This window comes from Agelaius phoeniceus, chromosome 3 (assembly GCF_051311805.1).
Source record: "Agelaius phoeniceus isolate bAgePho1 chromosome 3, bAgePho1.hap1, whole genome shotgun sequence".
Classification (NCBI taxonomy): Eukaryota; Metazoa; Chordata; class Aves; order Passeriformes; family Icteridae; genus Agelaius; species Agelaius phoeniceus.
The window spans coordinates 3073750-3096164 of record NC_135267.1 but is presented as its reverse complement, the minus strand read 5'-3'; the positions used below and the strand labels follow the sequence as shown (position 1 = coordinate 3096164).

General features: G+C 44.4%; 1 protein-coding gene across 9 annotated transcripts in view; it reads right to left on the bottom strand.

The window, feature by feature from the left end:
* Positions 1 to 22415, bottom strand: part of HMBOX1 (homeobox containing 1) — a 123055-nt gene that overhangs the window by 31477 nt on the left and 69163 nt on the right. For all 9 annotated transcript variants that reach the window (XM_077176484.1, XM_054630558.2, XM_054630561.2 and 6 more), the window contains 2 exons: positions 20758 to 20868; positions 11317 to 11470 (listed from right to left, as the gene is read on the bottom strand). In XM_077176484.1, the coding sequence (XP_077032599.1) occupies positions 11317 to 11470; positions 20758 to 20868 (265 nt within the window). The remainder of the gene's footprint in view (positions 1 to 11316; positions 11471 to 20757; positions 20869 to 22415) is intronic.

Below are 22415 nucleotides of genomic sequence, written 5' to 3'. Positions count from 1 at the left end.
CAAGATGAAATCTGACTTTGGCTCAATACATGTATTTTTCCTAACACACAGTATCTCCAAGATCTGGGCCAAAATTGTTATCCCATTAAGTGTTTTACAGCCAGGTAGCAGAAAATGTATTTAATTTTTAAATATCAATCTGTTCTTCCCTTGCAACATAAATACAATACAAGAGATGGACAGAAGCAAAGGAAAATGAGAAATAATGAATGAACCCAGTAATGCCAGTGAATTAAACTACTACAGTGCCAAGACCAACTTCAGGAGGTTCTTCAAAGACAACACAGCAAAAAAGGAGATTTAAGAGACATTTCAAGCCATCAGGAAACTTTGGGATCTTTAAAGAATATTTCTCAAACCTGGCAGCAGCAGCATCATCTTTTTCTTTATTTGCTAAAGATTGTTCAGTGACCACTAACCATCCATAGGGAGAGGAAATGCCTGCATTTATTATCCAAATTTTTTACTATTTTCTTTTTTTTTTTGCCTACAGGATAGTGAATAATTATCTTGTAAAAAATAAGCACTAAAGACTCAAAAGATTATTTCATTTACCAACGTCCATCATGTTTCATATTTCAAGAGCACTTTTTATACCCAAATCACCAACTCCTTTCAAAGTATTCTGAAACTCTCTTTCTTCATCTTACTCTTTAATATTATTACAAGAATTTACAGGTAGAAGAGCATCAAAGTTAAAAGATACAGAGCCAAGAAACCAGATTAAATCAATCCACAGCTCTTTCCTCCAAGATTTGTGCTCCTTGCCCTGAGCCATGGTTTTTGCCATGTGCTTCCTCTTAAATGTCACTGTCACCCTCACTCAGATCAGCTGAGTTTCCTGGGGACAATCCTTTAGGAGGCAAGACTTAAACAGTGCTGGTAGGAAAGCTCCAAAGCCAACTGAGGAATTGTTGACCAGAAAAACTAATTATTTTTAGCATTTTTGGACTTGATAAAGTGACAAATGGGAAATTATTCATGATTTTGGGAAATACAAAGGTTAGCATAATTACGAGATAGGGTAGAAAGGAAACATCTAACTAAGAAGAGGCTGAAAAAATAATGGTATTGAAGACAACAATCAGGGATACTCCTCAAGTATCATCTTTGGAGCATCTTAAAAACAAAAGCAATTAATGATCCTGACAGAAAGTCTGCACATGGTGATGAATCTGCTGAGACCAAAGTCAGAAGCCACATCAATACACTGAATTGAAGCACCATAAAAAGTAATAGAGAATCCTAAGGGCAAGAACTAAACAGAAATTTAACAGTGCAGCAGCCAAGGTCACCCACTTTGGGAACAACAACTTCACAGGCACAAAAAGATCATCAGCTGGGAAGATCAGTTCTTGTGAAGTCACTGTGACCAAAAGATACAATGCAACAAAAGCACCAAAAAGGCCAAGCCTGACATAGATGGGGATGCTGCTATTCCCTATCCAGAGAGAAAAGCATTTTTATAAAAGGCACTTCTATGCTGCTGACAGAGTTCCTCACTCACACACAGCAAAGTATTCAAAACAAATTAAATCTTACGTGTGTTCCAAAGGAAAATCAAACAAATATGAAAGCTGGGTTATCCTGGATCACAAAAAAAAAAAAAATTAAAAAAAAAACCCACAAAAAAACCAACCCCAAAAGAATAAAAAATAATCTAGGATGTGGTAATGACTTTTTGTGGCTAAAGCCCATATGGTTCTCTGATAGAACATTTTTTCAGGTGCTCCATTTAAACACTTTTAAAGTGCTCCACAGTCTGACCAAGAGCCCATAAATATATGATGCAACAACTTAAGAGTCTGACTTTGGAATTTTCCTCCCTCACTATGCTGGTAATGACTCTCTTTATTACTTGTGTAAAGACCTCCCATCTGTTACTCCATGGCAGAGAATTTCCTCTGGCTGAGGTAGGGCTGGACTCTGCTCAGAGCTGAGCTGCAGTGAGAGTCAGCAGGAAGGCTCTGCACAGCTCTGGAAAGCAGGAATGGGAAAATCCTATTGTCTGGGATTAAATTTAAATTAAATTAAAATTATAAACCCAGTCTGGGCTGGGTGGTGCTCCTGGATCCTCCTTTTTGACAGGAGCAGCAAAGCCCTGGCTGCAGCAAAGCAGAGTGACATGGTGCCAGCCTGGTCCTGAATTCCTTCTGAACACTTCCCAGACCACTCAGGAAGTGAATTCTGTCATTCACTTTTGGGTTTTTGTGGTGGTTGAGATGATCCCCGAGGTATTAGAAAGTTGGTTTTTTTTTTTCAGCTTTGCAACTGAAGAAGTCAAGATTTGTTGGTTTTGCTTTTCAGGGTTGTTTATTTTTCTTTTATTTATTACAATCTTTCTTTAACTTGTTGAGATTATTTTAGCAGGTTGGGTTGTGGCACAGCCACTGCCCTTGGGGTGGTGTTAACTTTTTATACTATGAATTATGTGTACTTTATTTATAATAATTTTCCAATACTTATTACTTATATTAGACAGTTTGTCTTTATTTTCAACTAATTAAAAAGTGTCACCATCTTAGTAGAAGATGGAGGACAAGAAGAAGGAGAAGAAGGACAGGACATGCTCAGATTCTTTTATTTTGTTTTTTGAACTTCCATTCTAAAACTTTAAAATTTTACTTTTTCACTTTGTGACAAATGAGCTATCATTTTACTCAAATTTTTGTGGCTTGTAAATTTTCACACAAGTTGGTAATTTTTTCTATGGACTAAAATCAAAGGCATAGGTGTTTCTGACTTTGTGCTAAGGTCTTTGAGTTCTTTGCTGGGGTTTCAAATCACTCAGGGTAGTCAGAGGAATGTCCTGGGTCCTGACAATTCACTTCAGGGGGTTTGTTCCAGGGGTAACATAACACACGGGTTGGATGAATCCTGCTGGGAGGGGAAACTTCCCACAGCTTGGAGCTGTTCTGGACAGCCCAAACATTATGAACAACCACATAAAATGCAGCCTGAACTTGCCAGGGGCCACTTCACACAGTTTGTGTGACAAGATTGTCATGGCTTTCCCTGCCTCCTGAATCCACGTTAGAATACCTGAGAAAAGAACAATTTAGCTGATTAATACAAGCTTTTTGTTCCTAATTCCTTCTGTGTCCTTCAAACAGGATCATCACAGGAAAAACAACACCATGAAGGACTGAGGCAAATCAAGAAAGCTCGAAGAGACAGAAATCACAGCACCAAACCTCTGTTTTTACACTGTCCTTACAGCAGGCAGCATCTAGAGGTCTCAACATGATTGCAAAGAGCAAGAGGTTCTGTGCATGAACCCAGCACAAGCCCTTGACTCACTCAAGCTGTGCCCTAGAACAACTGGCATGAACAGTTACAGTAAAGAGAGTTCTGCAAGGAGAATTATTTATACTGGATACAAATAAAGCTGGTATTTTTGAAATTCACAGCAATTAACACTCCCACGACTGAACTTCATTTGTTATCTTGGCATTAAGCAAAGCACTGCACGTGGAAAAGAGCAAATTCCAACTCCTCATGTACATGACCAGGTCTAAATCAGTAGTAGCTCTTCAGGAAAGACTATTCCAAGATGAGACTCTCAATCAATACACAAAAGTGATCAGCAAAAAAAAAAAACAGATGTTAGGCTGGAGGTCAGAGAACAAGAGGACTTGGATTCAGCTGGAATATTTACCCTGGAAATATGGAAATCAGCTCTGCTTGGGTCCCCACTCACCTGCCCCAGGTCACTGGAAATTGAATGTAAGAATAGAAAAGGTCCAGAGAAGAGTGACAATTAATATTATTAGAGGCAAGGGAAGCCTTGGTGTCTGGGAAGAGATAAGAGAGTGACTGTTAAGTTCAGAGAGGAGATAAATGAGCAGCACATTGATAGCAGCACATACAGAGAATGATCCTGGATAAATGCAAAGTTCTGCCTTATTCTTTCTCATGATACTCATGCCAAAGGGACCTTTGACTTTTTAAACACATTTTAGCATTTAAAATGAAACTAGGTATAATTAGTTCTCCAGAAGTACCCTGAAGACCTTAGCAGGATTTAGAAGGAATTACATATTTATGTGAATAATAAGAACGCCCAGAGCTGCAATAACAGGATTAAAAATACAGGATAGGAGATAAGAGCTTTTGTCCACAGCCACATGGCTGCTGGCCAGCTGTGAGCCAGGCACAGGATGAAGAGCAGAGGTAGAAAAAGTGATAAACATCACAACCATCATCACCTGGGGATGAGATCCTGCTTGTCACCTTCATGAGCAGGGGGACAGAACACTGAGGATCTCAACTGGTGCTGGAGAAATGCAGCAGAGTATCTGGACTGGAGGAGAATTCCCATTTCTAAAATGTGGGTTTGCTGCACCAGCCAGAGCTGTTACAGACCAGACTGACAAAGTTGCATTTTCTAAATGTTGATTTCAGTTATTCTGACCTTGGCAGACACAAGAATTTTATCTGAGGTCTGCTGCAAGGAGCTGCCCCTCCCACAGATCATCTTTTATTATTTTAAAAAAAAGAGAGAGAGAGACAACACAAGGATACAAAAAGCACCTGAGCTCTCTAGAAAGCAAAATAACTCATTAGGTGCTGGATCCTTGAAGAAACCAGAGTCAGGTGAGGCTTTGGGCAGATATCCTTACATTCTATTTTACTGCCTGCAATCTGCCAAACAACTGGGATTTGCTTACATCTGATTAGAATAGGAAGCTTGTATATTATGCATGTCTGAGAGGGAACAGAGCTTGATCTAATGCAAAATAAGGCAGATCCTGTGTGCCAAGCAGAAAATGGCTGCTCTTGCATTTTATGAAGACACAGAGCAATGACCCTGAGCCAAACCACTTGAACCTTCACACAGCCACATGATCTTGCCTTAGTGTGAGTGGTAAAGTGAACTTTGCTGGGTGCCTTTGCAAAGTGCCTTCGCTCAGATCTCGAAGCATTTCAGGAGCACAAACAGCAAAGATCCTAAAAAAAACCCCATTCCCTGCATCTCAAAGGATTTAATGAAGTTGAATCTCCCCCTGGAAGTTGCTGACTAATGAACACCTTATGACAGGATTGAAAGAGCTGGAAAAAATATAAAGAAATCACCTGATGTTTCTCTCTGCATTAAGATCAAGTATCTCAGAGCCATTCTGACAGATTTCAGCTGATTTGCTCCTGAGAAATGTTCTGTAGCTGCTGTAGATAACCTGCTTAGTGCTGTGCCATTCCTGAAGTCAGGAAGTTTTTCCTAATGCCAATATTCCTTGGTAACCCAAGAATTAGAGGCTTTTGGCACTTTTCCCTTGGCTTGACTCATCTCTTAAGCTGGTAGTGGATATTTTACAGCTGAGAACAACCAGTCACCAAAAGGTTCAAGGACACCTGAGGGTCACAGGGACAGCAGAGATAATTCCCAGCCCTGCTGACCTCCCAGCAAACCCAGGAAAGAGGAGCAGCATTCCCGAGCCAACCCGTGGCCATGGTTATATTGATGAGAAGCTGCTGTTCTGTTTCTAACAATGTAGCAGCCTAATGGAAGGGGCCAAAGGACATTACTTCCTGCTCTGCTGTCAGCTTGGAAAGGGAGAAACGCAATGAATCCCAAACTTAAATCTCCTCCAAAGCCTTGCACAGGAAACTTAGATCCCCTATGGGGCCGGTATTAAGGTTCTGCTGGAAGACATAACTAAGAGTAATGGGATGAAATTAACTAAGAAAATTTCCTAACTGAATTTCAGGAGCTAATAGAGCTCTCTTGGTCCCCAGGGAAGCCGTGGAAGCCCCGGCGCTCAGGAGAGCTGCAGTAAAAGCGCTTTCACAGTCGGAAGGATTTCTAATAAGGCACGTCAGGCCTCATCTCACTTGGGGCCAGGACCATGCCCAGGGCACTGCCTCAGGACCAGGGTGGGATCTGCCTCTTCCAGGAGGGAAACAAGGCTGAATCTCCCAGCACCGTGATGGGAATGCAGCAGTGACTGGTCTCGGCATGGAGATGACCTTCCTCAGCTTTGGAAGGGAAACAAAGCCACAAATGGTTAAATCAGACAGAGATGGGCAGTGATGCCACAGCAATCATGGAATTACAGAATGGTTTGACTTGGAAAGGGACCTTAAATTTCATCTTGTTACAATTCTGACACCTTCCACTATCCCAGGTTGCTCCAAGCTCTGTCCACCCTGGCCTTGGACACTTCCCAGCTTCTCTGGGCACCCTGTGCCAGGGCCTCCCCACCCTCACAGGGAACAATTCCCTCCCAATATCCCATCTATCCCTGCCCTCTGGCAGTGGGAAGCCATTCCCTGTGTCCTGTCCCTCCATCCTTGTCCCAAGTCCCTCTCCAGCTCTCCTGGAGCCCCTTTAGGTGCTCCAAGCTTTGCCTAGATTCTTCTCCAGGCTGGAAACTCCTAATTCTCTCAGGGGAAAGGTGCTCCATCCCTCTGATCCTCATGGACCTAATGCTTTCCTATACCTTGGAAAAATCAAAGGACCCCTCTTCCACAATGCCAGTACAACCATGCCTGTAAAGAAACCAGGAACTCACCCAACACAAACCAAACAAAATCAGAACAAAACCAAGCAGACCCAACAACTCCAAACTGAGGGAATCACCATCTTTTTGTTAAACCTGCCCTTCCTGGTGGTCCCAGCTGTGCATTCCTGTCCTTTGCCCCAGCACGGCCCTGGCACAGCAAGCCAAAACAATTCAGGAAAACGCAAGGGGAAATAAAAAGGATTTTATTTTTCCTGAAGCAGGCTGAATTGGCTGCTATTTCCATCAGACAAGAAACATCTCTGGCACAGCCCAGGGTGGCAGGAGCAGGGAAACTGAGGAGGAGGAATTGAGAAGGGTGGTGAGGCAGGGTAACACCTAAGGATGAGCTGGTGACAAAATGTTAATTCAGCTCAGCTGCAGCACGAAACTGTACCCCCCTATCTTGGGAAATCTACACCCATTTCTCTTCTGAATAAAGCCAAGTGAAACACCTGACTCTGTTTTGCTACCTAGGAAATGGGGATGATGGGGATCTATAGCATCTCAGTCTTTTTTAATCTAAATACACCTTTACAAATGAAGCTTCAGAAGCACAGACAAGTGTTAAAATACAAATCCAGAGCCATAAAATCAAACCAAATAACCCTCAACCAGAAAGCAAAGCCCCTGCTCCCTAGACAAACTGAAATACGTTCAACTGATGAATTATTCATTTTTGTTTAGGGCAGAATTTACAGTTATTTTAATCTAATCTTTGCATAAAGCATATACTTAAAAACAACACTCAACTCCCCCCCCCAGTCTTAAACAGTCTTCATGAAAAGTGCCTTAAAATGGGTATAAAATCACTGATTCTGCTGCCAATCTTAGTTATTTTTTTGCCTGAAAAAGAAGATAATCCTCAACTCCAACATATGATTAGAAGAGAAGCATAAATCACTGAGAGGAAAAAAATAATAATAAAAAAAAAAATAGACTGACAAGACAACACAGCTTCATTAAAAAAAAAAAAGAGAAAGCCCTAAGGGAAATTTTCAATTTCATACTTCTAATGAGAGGGGTTGAAGAGAAGAAGCAAAGCAGAGAAAAGAAAAAAAAAAACAAAACAACACAACACTATCTGTGGGACAAGACGTAACAAAAAAAGAACACGAAAGTGAACCAGAAAGAGGCTTTCAAGTTTAACCTCAGGTTTGCACAGAAAGGACTCCTGCAGTCTTAGCTCTTCTCCCAAAGGAGGGCAAAGCCACACAACAACCTCGACACACTCAAAACTCAGCATATTCCAGGAGCAGGAGGCTCCAGAAGAGAACAGGTCAAGGTTGGCATCAGTAGCACTGCAGTTGTCTGAACCACACCTAGTCTGCAGTTAAATATAGAACTTTACTTTCTGGAACCACTGCTCCTCTTAACCTTCAGAACATAAATATTCAGGGAGATATCTACAGAAAAATAAAAAAGTAAAGGGATAAAGAGACCTGAATCTATTGTCCAAAAAATCTCAGAGCAGGGATTAATAAACTACCCTGGGAGGATTCCAAAAAAGCAGTAAAGGCTGGAGAATTGAATTACAGAAACCACAAGCAGCATCCTGGAAGTCCAGTATAAACCAATTAGTTCATTTAATACACATACCCTGTACTCAGACCCTCAGGTACATCAGACATTTCAGGATATGGCCCTAACTCTAATCTTCATTCTATCAGGTTGGCACCAATATAATAATTAATTGAACTGGAATTTTTTAGTTGAGTTAAATCTTTCTTAAAAAAGAGAAACTGTCCCTTCAACCCTCACCTTTCTCATTCAGTTTATGGATCAAATCCTGACCGGTGCTGTGCATTTTCAATTGGAGAGCCTGCTCCTAAGAAACAAATCCCTCAAAATTTTGCTGTTTTGCTTTCAGATTCTTCCCTTGAAGTGCTCTCAGCTGGTTTGACACATGGACTCTTAGCAACTACAATTTTTACTGACTGAATCCAAGACAAAAGCAAAAGCAGGGGGCACAATTAAGTGATGGAGCAGGTCAACACCCCCATCCTCAGCCAAAAAAAATGTTTCTACAGCATCACAAAAGCATTTCAGAGGGAAGGAGGAGTTTTGCAGAGATTCCTCTCAGGTCTGGATTCCTCCCTCTTATCTTCAGGCATTAAACTAAGCCATCAAAGTTAGTTCTAATTGCAGGAGGCAGCCAGAGAGGACAGAAAGCACAGAGTCCTCCTCTGAGTGCATTAGTGGGATGGAATTGTCTCCTGGATCTCTGTTTCTCCTTCCTGGACAGGTATCAGCCCAAATGAACGAGCACTTTGCTGAGGTTCCCAGAGCAGCAACTCCAAACCAGGTGCCCAAATCCTTGTGTGCACCAACATCAAAGCCAGAAGCTGCAGGACACACAAACTCAGTGCACTGAAAGATGAATTTCATTAGGGAAAACAGTCCATTAAACTGAGATGCCTCCACTTAAGAGTCAAAACTTAATCCTGCAGAGGAAAATGCAAATTACCAGACAAATGGCACCTGCCCACAGGCAATGCCAAACACCATTTCAGTGGCCAAATGCTTATTCCTGACCCCGGGGCATCAGAGAAACCTGATCTGCTTGGGCCAGAGGGGTCTGGTTACCTTCATCCTGCTGCTGTTATGAGTCATATCATGGCCAAGCCTGGAAAACTCCAGTGCCCTGTAAGTGAAATTAGTGATTTTTTTTTTTTCCAAGGGCTTCCAAAAGAGCGTTTTTCTCCCACTCTTTCAAAATTTGTCACATAAAACAGCTCATCCTCATAGCTCAACGAGGCCTATTAAAGCACAACAGTTAAACAACCATATCCCCATTGCTTTATGGTGTAGCTTTATTGCCACACAACACTTTTACTGTGTTCTTGCCTCGAGTAAAACTCCTCAGCTTTGCTTCTCAGTACCCCACACAAGGCTGTGAAACCCAGCACCCACAGTGACCTAGCCAAGGGCTTGGCAAATTAATATTAAAAGCCAGGATTAAGGCAATGTGGCGGCAGCAGAATAAGGAGAAAACCCTGGCAGCAAAGACCTTACAGAGCACAAGACACAGAGAAGAATTTAATGAAAAATTAGATTGAGTGATTATGTATCTGCATTCACAACTGGATGATTTCCAGTGTCAAGACCAACTTGATTCTTTCAATACCCAAACCCAAATCTCACACATTTCTAACAGATCCATTAAGACACCAGAGTTTTAATTTCTAGAGTGTCCCAGCAGAGACTGGCTGGAGGAGAGAGGTGGATGAGGAAAGGGTGGCTTGCTCAGCTCTCTATCAGCAGTTTCCCCAGCAAAGGAGTTTGAGGCACAATCAGGGTTCAAACAGCAAATAACAGCAGTTACTGCACTTTGGGCCAGACAGAAACCAGGGAGAAAACCAGCCATGCCCAAAACCAGCCATGCCCAAAACCAGCCATGCTCAAAACCAGCCATGCCCAAAGAGCTCTAATTCCACTCCCAATAAGCATTTCACACACAGAGTTGATCAGGAGATGCTACTGCCCTGAAGGCACACAGAGCTGTGGTGGTTCTGTCCTTCTGCACACACAATCAGGACAGTCAGACAAGCATTTCAAAGTGCTAAAGATGCTGTCCTGCCCCTTGTTCTACCTCTGTGGAGGGGGACACTAGAAAAACACACTATCAGATCACAGGGCATTGCATTAGTTGGGTCTAACAAAGCAGAACAGATTTCAAACATTTACATTATTTCCTTTGGGGAAACATTCAGGCAAAGCCAAAAATATCAATGTCAGATAAAATATCAGTGCCAGGGCAGAACAGGCAAACAAACATTTAAGTTACTGGTTCCAGTCCTGCAAAGACACAGCAGTGTGTCCAGCCTGTGTTCCTGAGGGAGTTCAGGATTTCAGCCTCAGCTCAGGCAAATGATGCTCTCCTGCTCCTAATCAGTTCCCAAGACCCCCAAGCAAGCAAGAGGAAAGGAAAGCATTAAAGAAATGGTAAAAACACATCCTACAAATCTGCTGACTGAGATCTCACTGGGAATGCAAACCTGGGAGTATGACACACAGTCATCCAGTCCTTCCATGGAAAGGAGGCTCCTCACGCTCTCAGAGGGGAAAAACCTCCTCCCAGCCTTTTAGCCCTGGACAGAAATAAACATTTATCCCTAAACTACACTCAAATTCCCCAGCCTTTTTCTACTGTACAGCATTATCCACAAAAGAGACATTCCTGTAAGGAGAGGGAAAGGCAAAGCATGCCCGGGCTCAGAGAGGAGAGCTGGGAGCTCTAATGATCACCTGCCACTCTGCATAGGGATTTGAAAGATCCACTTTGCTCTGTGCTGCTCCCAGCTCATGTAAGAGGGTTCTAAGAGCCTTTTTGGACTAGGAATCTACTGCTTGTGAGGCAAAGTTCTGCATCCCAAACAATTACAGCGCTGCTGAAATGATGGTATTCACTTTAAACCACCACGAGGCATCATGGGGACAAGTCAGTAAAGTGGAAAGGAGAAATGCAGAATGGAAAGAGCTTGCAAGACCCTCCCAAGAGAGCCTGGATCAGGATTAGTGGAAAAGTTTCTACAAAAGCAAAGAGCTGAACACCAACAAGCTCAGACTGAGCTAAGGACATGATGTACAAAAATAAAGAGCTCTTGTCCAGAGCAGTGTTACAATTTTTTAAACAACCCAAGAGGCAAAACAGCTCCTCCCACTCCATCATCACAAATCCAATTCTTACAGGCTTGCACGAGGCTACAACAGCTTAATGAAAGAAACACTGGTGCTCACCAGAGCAGGGAAAAGTCCTTTAGAACTTGGCTTTAGAACTCCCATCTCCAAACCCCCTCAGAGAGCCAGCACATACCTCTCCATAACAGCCAGGCACTCCTTTCTCCACGTGAACCGACTGCCTCGCCGTAGTCTGAAGGTCCCAGAGGTAGCTGTGACTGGGGGAGGCGTCTGTCTCCATTCTGGCTCTTCTATTGGGATGGGAGCGGGTCTCATGCTTAGTGTAGCCCCTAAGGACAATAAACACTGTGTTTCCCAGAGGGTTAAAAGTCAGGCCCATCCTCTCACTCCTGCTCGTGAAAAAAAAAAAGACAAGACAGGTGATGAAACCATTCAAATGGGAAAAATATAAAGTATTATCAAAGACACCCTAAAGATACACAAAGGCAGCTCGAATTCCTATTTCCAAGGTAGAAGGAAATCCAAGGAGCTGATGGCCACTTAGGAAAATCTGTCTTGTCTTCATCAAGAGGGAAAGGATCACACAGACAGGGTGAGCTGTGACCCAGGTGGGATTCATGTAGGTTGTGCTGCCACCTGAGCTGTCACAAAGTAGGAAATAGCACTTTCTGTTTAATTATACAGCAGCTTCAAGAAGCAAAATGGAAATTTGCTTTATACCAAAGGTATTTCAGTGTGTCTGAAGAGCTGAGGAAATACCTGAAGCAGCTCCACTAACAGAAACACACCCTGTGGCCTGGGCAAACATGGCCTCACGAGTGCCAGGGTGCCTGAAAAAGTCACTGAAAGCAAATTAACATCACAACCTTCCTGTCCTGCTCCCCTTCTATGGATGTATTTCTTCTTTCCCTGAGTCTGAGCTGGAAAGCATCAGGCATGAGACAGGATTTGGCAAGATGCCTTCAGGAAAGGCCCCTTTGAAACTTACCCCTGATCCTTTCCACAACAGCCTCTCAGCTAATAAATCAAGATAAATCAAGACAACACTGGGAGATCGATCTGTCCTACATCCCCTGGTGAGGATGGGAACCTGGGATAGGACACGAGGACAGAAACCAGGGTATGTTCTGAAGGACAGCTTTGTGCTCAGTGACTTCCCCTGCAGGGAAGAGAGAGCTGTTCTAGGGTGCAAAAAATACAAAAAAAAAAAAAAAAAAAAAAAAAAAAAAAAAAAAAAGTTGTATGAAAAGATAAATCACTACTTATATCCCATAAGCATCCTGAGCTCCAGTGGAATTTCTGCACTGAGCCAGCCTGGTCAGACCCAGGAGAAGCAGCAGCCCTGCTCACAGGGCTGGGCACACTCAAGAGCAGGGCTGTGAAACCCCTCTGGGTGCTCAGGCTCACTCAGAATGGTTGGGATTTAATCATCAAACCACACAGTGTTAGTGCAACCACACTGCTCCTCTAATACACAGAGGAGTGAAAGGGTCAAGGGAACCCAAGAGTTTAACCAATAAACAAATTCCTACAGCTAAAAAGCAAGAAATGAGCTGTTTAGGCACTTGGCCGTGTTCCTTTCAAGAAATGCACACAGAGTCTTTCCCTTCCTGCCAGGGGCTTGCATCTGTGTTAGGTACTGGAGCCCAAAATAATTTCCAAATGCTCCCCAGGAGGAGTCAGTAGGAAGTGAAGCCCACAATCTCTGCCTTGCACACACAAGGCACGGTGCCTCTCCCTAATTCCCAGCTAACGAGCCTACACAGATTACTTGGTTCCATTGAAACATGAAATATTTCCTATAGTGCCAACTTACTGGGAGGCCATTTCAAGGAGAGCTCCTTATCTAGTCTTTCTGCTACTTGCACAGTTTAGGGGGCTGGGTGGCTATCAAGTTGCCAGGCTTTGAATACACTTCAAATACTTAAAAAAAAAAATTAAAAATTACAATTTTACAAAGAGGCAGGGAAGAACAGGAATAGAAATTAGGTTTTCCTGCATTGTGTTAGCAATATACTTTCCCCACCTGAAGATTTGATTTCAAAGGGAGAGTACAGGAGTATCAGTGATCCCTCACATCAAGCCAAGAGGTGCAGAATCCTTCTATTAAATTTGCCTGAGATTTTTCAGACAAAGGTAGAAAAAAGATCTGCATCGAAAGCATAAATTTTCTGCTGCTGCTACAGGTATGTTCACATACTGAATATAATACACTTTTTTTTGTTTTAGTAGCCTTCCTAGATCAATTTAGCCATTTCTCTTTTCTATGGGGTAACATCAATATCAGCAGCAGATAAGAGAGGAATATGCTGAGAATTACAAGCAAGTACCCCCACACAGCAAGAGAGGAGGACCTGAATGCATAAAGAGGCCCAAAATGGGCTTGGATGAACATGTGGAAAAAAGGGAACGTGGGATGGCCTGAGCCCCTTGCAGAGCCTAAAGGGGCTCCAGGAGAGCTGGAGAGGACTTGGGACAAGGGATGGAGGGACAGGACACAGGGAATGGCTGCACACTGCCAGAGGGCAGGGATGGATGGGATATTGGGAAGGAATTGTTGGCTGTGAGGGTGGGGAGGCCCTGGCACGGGGTGCCCAGAGAAGCTGTGGCTGCCCCTGGATCCCTGGAAGTGTCCAAGGCCAGGCTGGACACTTGGAGCAACCTGGGATAGTGGAAGGTATTCTTGCCCATGGCAGGGGAGTGGAATGAGATTACTTCAAACCCAAATTCATCATTTATGACATGCACATTTGATAAGGAACCTATGGAGCTTTTCCTCATCCCCCTCTCTTCAACGAGCTCCCGTTTATTCTGCTGTTCCAACATTCCATCACAACACTCTCGCCACCCAGCTTCACTTCTTTATAACTTAGCAAGTTACACCCTAGTCACCAGTTCAGGTTCTTTTTTTAAACCCCTCAAACAGCTTTTAAGGAGAAGTGAAACTTCTCTCCTGAGCAGACAGAGTGGAGAAGACGCACTACAAGGTTTTCAGTGTATGCATCAAACAGCAAGACACCTCTGAGGGGTGCAGAGGTGAAGCGCCTGGGAAGAGCTCCTTTCACACACAGAAATGAAAGGAGACAGCTCTCACTCCCTGCCAGTGCTCAGCACCTTTTCCTACAGCACTGCCTTTTCTCTGTGAATTTTTTGTGTGACTGAAGATGCTGCTGGAGATTTTGGAGGAGAGGAGGCAGGGGAAGTGCTCTCCAACTGGAATGCAGCTCTCTCCACGCTCCAAATTCCTCCTGGCCAAGGCCTGAATATCCCAGACCTCATCCTCAAGTGAAGGGAGCTGCTCTAAGAGCATCCCATGCACTCACTGCTCTCCATTCCATGCACTCACTGCTCCCCATCCATCCCCTGCACTCACTGCTCCCCATCCATCCCATGCACTCACTGCTCCCCACCCATCCCATGCACTCACTGTTCCCCATCCATCCCATGCACTCACTGCTCCCCATCCATCCCATGCACTCACTGCCCCCCATCCATCCCATGCACTCACTGCTCTCCATCCCATGCACTCACTGCCCCCATCCATCCCATGCACTCACTGCTCTCCATCCATCCCCTGCACTCAGTGCTCCCCATCCATCCCATGCACTCACTGCCCCTCATCCCATGCACTCACTGCTCCCCACCCATCCCATGCACTCACTGCTCTCCATCCATCCCATGCACTCACTGCTCCCATCCCATGCACTCACTGCTCCCATCCATCCCATGCACTCAGTGCTCCCCATCCCATGCACTCACTGCCCCCATCCATCCCATGCACTCACTGCCCCCATCCATCCCATGCACTCACTGCTCCCCATCCATCCCATGCACTCACTGCCCCCCATCCCATGCACTCACTGCCCCCCATCCATCCCATGCACTCACTGCCCCCCATCCATCCCATGCACTCACTGCTCCCCATCCATCCCATGCACTCACTGCTCTCCATCCATCCCATGCACTCACTGCTCCCCATCCATCCCATGCACTCACTGCTCTCCATCCCATGCACTCACTGCTCCCCATCCCATGCACTCACTGCTCTCCATCCCATGCACTCACTGCTCCTCATCCCATGCACTCACTGCTCTCCATCCATCCCAGGCACTCACTGCTCCCCATCCATCCCATGCACTCACTGCTCCCCATCCATCCCATGCACTCACTGCTCCCCATCCATCCCATGCACTCACTGCTCTCCATCCCATGCACTCACTGCCCTCCATCCATCCCATGCACTCACTGCTCCCCATCCATCCCATGCACTCACTGCTCTCCATCCCATGCACTCACTGCTCCCCACCCATCCCATGCACTCACTGCCCTCCATCCATCCCATGCACTCACTGCTCTCCATCCATCCCATGCACTCAGTGCTCCCCATCCATCCCATGCACTCACTGCTCTCCATCCCATGCACTCACTGCCCTCCATCCATCCCATGCACTCACTGCCCTCCATCCATCCCATGCACTCACTGCTCCCCATCCATCCCATGCACTCACTGCTCTCCATCCATCCCATGCACTCGGTGCTCCCCATCCATCCCATGCACTCACTGCTCTCCATCCCATGCACTCACTGCTCTCCATCCCATGCACTCACTGCTCTCCATCCATCCCATGCACTCACTGCTCCCCATCCATCCCATGCACTCACTGCTCTCCATCCATCCCATGCACTCGGTGCTCCCCATCCATCCCATGCACTCACTGCCCCCCATCCCATGCACTCACTGCTCCTCATCCCATGCACTCACTGCTCCCCATCCATCCCATGCACTCACTGCTCTCCATCCATCCCAGGCACTCACTGCTCCCCATCCATCCCATGCACTCACTGCCCCCCATCCATCCCATGCACTCACTGCCCCCCATCCCATGCACTCACTGCCCCCCATCCATCCCATGCACTCACTGCTCTCCATCCATCCCATGCACTCAGTGCTCCCCATCCATCCCATGCACTCACTGCTCCCCATCCCATGCACTCACTGCTCCCCATCCATCCCATGCACTCACTGCTCCCCATCCCATGCACTCACTGCTCCCCATCCCTCCCATGCACTCACTGCTCTCCATCCCATGCACTCACTGCTCCCCATCCCATGCACTCACTGCCCCCCATCCATCCCATGCACTCACTGCTCTCCATCCATCCCATGCACTCACTGCTCCCCATCCCATGCACTCACTGCTCCCCATCCATCCCATGCACTCACTGCTCCCCATCCATCCCATGCACTCACTGCTCCCCATCCCCTGCACTCACTGCTCCCCATCCATCCCATGCACTCACTGCTCCCCATCCATCCCATGCACTCACTGCTCCCCATCCCATGCACTCACTGCTCCCTATCCCAGGGCTCAGGAAGGCCCTGCTATGGAACAGTCACAGAAAAGCCTCAGGTGTCTCCCAGCTCCAAGAAACCATTTCCTGGCAAGTTTTCATTTGTACAGCAAGTACCTGCTGTACATTATCCTGATAAGAACAGATGCCTCACTGTATTTTTAGCCAGGCTGACCCCAGATCACACAAAAAACACCTCTTGGTCAGAGTAAGCCATGCTGGATTGAAATCATCAGCAGCACAAGGTTCCCTTACAGAGCCCAGGGAGGGGAGGAGAAGGAGCAGAGCAGGGACTGTTTGCTCTGCAGCTCTGTGGAACAGCACATCACCAACCATCCCTTCCCAGTAAAAACCTTGTGGGAGAGCCCCTGATTTTGGGTTGGCTTTTCTTTCACAGCTAAACAAGAACCACTCTGAAAATAACAGAAGAGATGCTACATCCTGATATTAACTTCCTTTTATTTTCCTTTAGTTCAAGGAAGAAGTGCCCATGCTTCTCTCCAAGGTGACCACAGCTGCCTTCCTATTAGAGAAGAGTGGCAGAAATAAATGCCCAGCCTAAATGGAAGCACTCTGTATCCATCTGTAACTTTAACACAGCATTTTGAGGTGCCAGCTTCAGTTTGCACTATGCAGAGGCAAGAGACAAGCTGAAGTTACTCCATCACAAACTTCCCACATTGCCCAACACCCAGTGCCCTGGAAACTAATCAGGCTAATAACTACCAATCTAAAAAAAAAAAAAATTATTTAAAACCTATGAGCTCTGAAAATATAGTGAGAACATTGTAGCACTACCGGTTTCTGAAATACATAAAATTTATCTATTGCCAAAATGTTCTCAGTCCTCCACAAAACACAGGACAGACAAGTGGTGCCTGTGTGAAAAAAAAAAAGATCCATCTTTGGATGAATGAAAAGCATCCCTATTAATTGGAATAAAGACCTTTTAAACATCAGCATTTAGCATTTACTTCTTCCCTCCAACAAAAAAAACCTGCCTTTCACCCTAACTGGCAACTCCTTCCAGAAAAATTTACAATCAGTAGCACACTGGAATTCGCAGCGTTGCCATTAACTCTGACATCACTCCTACCAAGAAAACATTGATTAAGACATTTTTTTTGAGCAAGATTATTGCATACAGTGGGACAAGTGGGTGTTTTTCTCCTGTTCCATGAGACTCCAAGTCTCCTTTGCAACATTCCAGTCTGGTGCTGTCTGAACACCCACCACACCAAGGACAGGAGAAATGCAGAAACTGCCCATGCAAACCAGCAATCAAACCAAGGCAAATAACAAACAGCACATTCAAGAGCTCAAAGCCAGCTGGAAAAGAATGGAAGGGATGGAATTGCTGAGTCTTGTCCATATAGGACCAGCATCTGAACAGCAAAAATGCCCTAAAACTGCCCTAAAGCTCCCAGCACCAAATCCTTTGGTTGCAGATGCAGCACTGCCTGTGGATGATTTAAAGCCTCACATAACACATTAAAAGGAAAAAAAAAGAGAAATAAAAGAGAAATAAAATGTCTTTTGATATATTTGTAAGTCATAATTTGCTTCTATAAGCACAGTAAAAGACAGGTCCTGCTGTGAGGAGCTGAAGGCAAGGCAGGAGTGTCACCCACAGGGAAAAGTCTCACCTGTACCCAGGAGATGGGAAAGGGAGATAAAAGGTGAATTCTACAAGTTGCACAGAAAAACTGGCAGAGCCAAGGGAAAGTCTGCCAAGAGATCTCCAGTCCTTTCCCAAACTATTCCCCCTTCACAATTTAGGAATTGATTACATCTGCTGTCCTAGTCCTTCAAAACTGTTTCAATTTTAGGTTTTCTTTCTATTACTACACAGATTCAGTCCAAAAAAATGGATTTACTCTGAAGATCCAGTTTTTCAAGATAAGGAATTATAGAAATTGGGGAACCAATAGTTCCCAAAAGCCTCACTTTGCCCTCTGATAACTCAGACCTGCAGGTCCCTCTGCACACAGACCTGACTTTCTCTCAGAGGACTGAGATTTCCCTCCCAGCAGCTGGAACTGGAAAAGATGGGATGTATGAAAGCAAAAAGCCAGATGCCACCTGTCAGTAAGCCAGCAACTGGAAAAAAACACGTGGCAGTCATTTCATCTCCCAGGTTTCTTCCAAAGAGGACAATCTTTCACACCCTACGGAGTGTGGTGATGGCATCCCTTTTTTGGGAATGTGGCAGGAAGCTCCACTGATTTCCTCATTTTCTGGCCCTAAGGAGGACACCAGACCCATTACTCTGTCTACTAATCATAGGATACTCTGAGTAGTAGCCAAAACTTCAGCTGCAGATTGGTTTTGTAGCAGTGGTTTACATCCAGGATTCTCTGGACAAGATTGGTACCTCCCTTTACACACTTGTTCATACCCCTGCTAATTTTTCTTGGCTACCTGGGCTGACCTGCAATATAATAGATGGCAATAACTGAAAGCAGTGTTATATTGTCCTACAATGAATAAATAAATACAACCCCATTTTCCTCAGGTAAATTTTCCCAACAGCAACAGGAAAACTGAAGGTTCCTCCCTCTACCTCAGCCTCTAAAAAGAAACCAAGTGCTGTCTGGTTCTAAAAGGAATTTAAGTGCATCCAAATAGTCCCTTGGCTTAGGCAGAGGAAACAATTTGCCTTTTACACTCCTTGAAAATGCTGTTTAAGATCTCTTATTGGGAAAAAGGTTACACTCAAACAACCACTCTTCAAGGAGTTTTTCCATGTCTAAAGCAAAGCAGAGTTAAAGTTGATTCATTTCAATTTCAGCCACAACCTTCAGTGTGGAAAGTCCTCCTTCCTTAGACACCTCTCAAGAGCAAAAGGACAAAGAAGATGTGAGCTCATGGATACAGGGAAAAAGAAGGTAAAGAGGAAGAAGTAAAGATTTTAGAGCTAAGTTGAACAAGGGTTCTGTTATTAGCACAAAATACTATTTCCTAAACAGCTTCATGTGACACTGCAAATAAAGGATGCAAGGCTGGGAAAAATCCACACAAAAGGTTTCATCTGGAGAGGGGTTTGGTAGTTTTCACACCTTCCAAAAACTCTCAAGTTTTCTCCACTACTTTGGAGGCAACACCTTTCATCAAAGGGAAATGTCAGGGAGTTACTCTGTAGGGTAAAACCTGAGCCTTTCCAAGCAGCTGGTACTGGATGGTTGCACCCAGGAATTCTGGGATCCTCAGAATCACAATTCCAGCCAGTGCAAAAATCAAGGCTTCTTGGCACTTTTACTCTTTAAAACAACTTTAAGAAAAAACAGCATCAACATGCTTAACAGAAAAAACAGGCTTAGCTGTTCCTCTGAACCCACCCAACTTAAATCTGAATTATTCTCAGGCCAACTGTCAGCTGGAGCCTCCTGAATTTCAGTTTACACACAAAGCAAAAGTTTTGAGGCTCTGATTCCCCTGGAATCTTTCTTAATAGAATTCTGGATACTGAAGCCAAGTTCACATTAGAGAGCCTGAGTTTTAAATTCCTTAAAACAATTACACAGTTAATTTAATCAAGCCAATGTTTAAAGGAAATTAAACATAAATATTTTGATCTTTACAATAAAACTGTTAAAAGGGAAAAATAAGAACTGTGGTCAAACAAAATCTATGGAGAAGAACAATACAAGGAAATTAATTAAACTGTGATTTTGAAGATTGCTGGTTAGTTAAAGATAATGAGGAGCTTTACTTCTCTTTTTGTATTCAAGATCTATTTTGAGATTTGAAGAAGCAGGTGGGATTTGAAAGACATATCTCCAGCTTATCACTGTAACTATCAACATCCCATCCATGAGCTTGAGATCCAACCCAAAACCCTCTGAAGATCCTCTCTGACAAAATGTGTGGGGTTTTTTGCTGAAACTTTATATTATGCAGCCATTATGAATGGTTTTTATTTGTTCATTCTGAAGAGCCTCAGCTTATATTTCACATGAACTGACTACAACTTCATGGCTGCTTCTGATTCCCAGATTTAGTGAGTGGTGGGAGGGCAGGGCAGGTATCTGTGGCTGAGGAGCTGGACAGACAGCTCTGGACAGACAGCTCTGGATGAGGCAGCTCTGCATCATTCGTTGCAAAGCAAAAAGCAGATTTCTTCCCACCCTCCTAAAAATTAACCTGGTCAGAGGGAGAACCTCTGGAGTACCCCAAACCAAGAAGTGAATTATCAGTGCTAATAAACAAAAGGCTTCCATTCTGTAAATAAACAGCAGGAGATGTTTAGGCTGCATTTGTTTACCAGGATTTGTCTTCTCAAGCTGGTACCATCTGTAAAATGCCCTTTTCTTCTGTTCACTCAGGTCTGACCCCTGCTGCAACAGCCAATGGGAGATCCGGCTCTGACTGATACCTGTGAAAAACCAGAACAGAACAAAAAGAGAGAGAAAGAGAAAATTTCTTCTTTACCAAACATTTTTAAGTGGTTTATCTACTGATAAAGGGTGGTGTCTTACAAAGCTCAGTAGCTTGTGATGCTTCAATCCCAGAAAAAGCAGAGTTGAAGCTTCCCTGCTCTGTCCCAAACTGCCTGAATTTGTCCCTGGGGTTATGTTCAACCTCACTCAAGGAACACCCTGGAGTCCCCATAATCAGCCCCAAAGCAAAGAGGGGAAAAACTGGGAAACCAAAGCTATCATAGACTTGAATTGTCCACACCTTCTCTGATTCTGTGAAATGGGAACAAGTCCCTTCCCCACTATTACCTATAAATAATGACTGTTATAGTGAAATCCTTATCATTCAGTGCTTGAATAAGAACAGAGATAAACACAGAGAACAGTTTATGTGATATGGATCACATCAGCCCAGAAATGGAGCAAACCAACTGTCAGCAGCTGTAACAACCCAGAAAGAGCAGATGTCTGTCAGCAGAGCAGGAGCCAAGCTCGAGGTACCCAGACATGATCATGGACAAAACACTGCTGCTTTTAAAGCAAGAGTTCTAAGAAAACACTAAGAAGGGGAGAAAAATTCCTAGAAGTTAATACAGTTATTTCCAAAGCAGGGAATGAAGGATCAATGCAGGAAGGCAAGGAAAAAAAAAAAAGAAAAGATCAGCAGCGGAACTAAACAGAACCAGAGGTTTAGAAGTGCATGAAGAGGTCAGCAATAGGTTTACCCGAAAATGTAAAAAATGCAGAGTAACTGAAGCACTACTTCAGAACTCCCTGTGCTTTCCACAAGGCCCTTCAGCTATCAGAACAGGTTAACAACATCCAAACTCTCCTGAGAAGTGAAGTTTTAGGAGGTGCTCCAAGTACCAATATACTGCCAACACCACCTGTGCCACCACCTGCTTGGTGATATCACCCAGGCAGGTAGAGGCTGGTTTGCACACAGAAACCAAACTACCTCCCCCCTCTAGAGATGCATCAAGGTTTTATAAGCTCTCATAATCATATTTAACTCATAAAAAACAGCCCCCTGTAGTTTTACCACTTCTAAAGTGGGGGTTTATTATGCTTTTTTTGGTGTGTTGAAGGTAGTTAACTTCAGAATGTCTCAACCTGACTCTCAGGTATCATATTCAGCTGGGTTTACACCAACCAGATTTTTAAAATCACTGGGTTTGTGCTCTTAATTGCTCTTCCTCAAACAGAATTCTGGAGGCTATGAAGTTTTAATTGTCCTGGGGGAAGGGATGGGTGTGTTTTGTTTCAGATACAGCAGCACACTGCTGCTCAGCAGAACTGTGCCCACAAAACAGACCCTGATTTTCCCAGACCCCACTCCCAGAGATTGCCTTGCCCTCAATTGGCAGAGCTCAGGAACAGCTGGGGCAGCCAAGAAGAGCTGCCTATCTCCAGGGCCTACAGTGGGATCTCAAACTGAGTTTATACTACTGGGGAACTGGAATTATTCAACCAAACACAGCCCTCAGACCCTGCCAAGTTTACA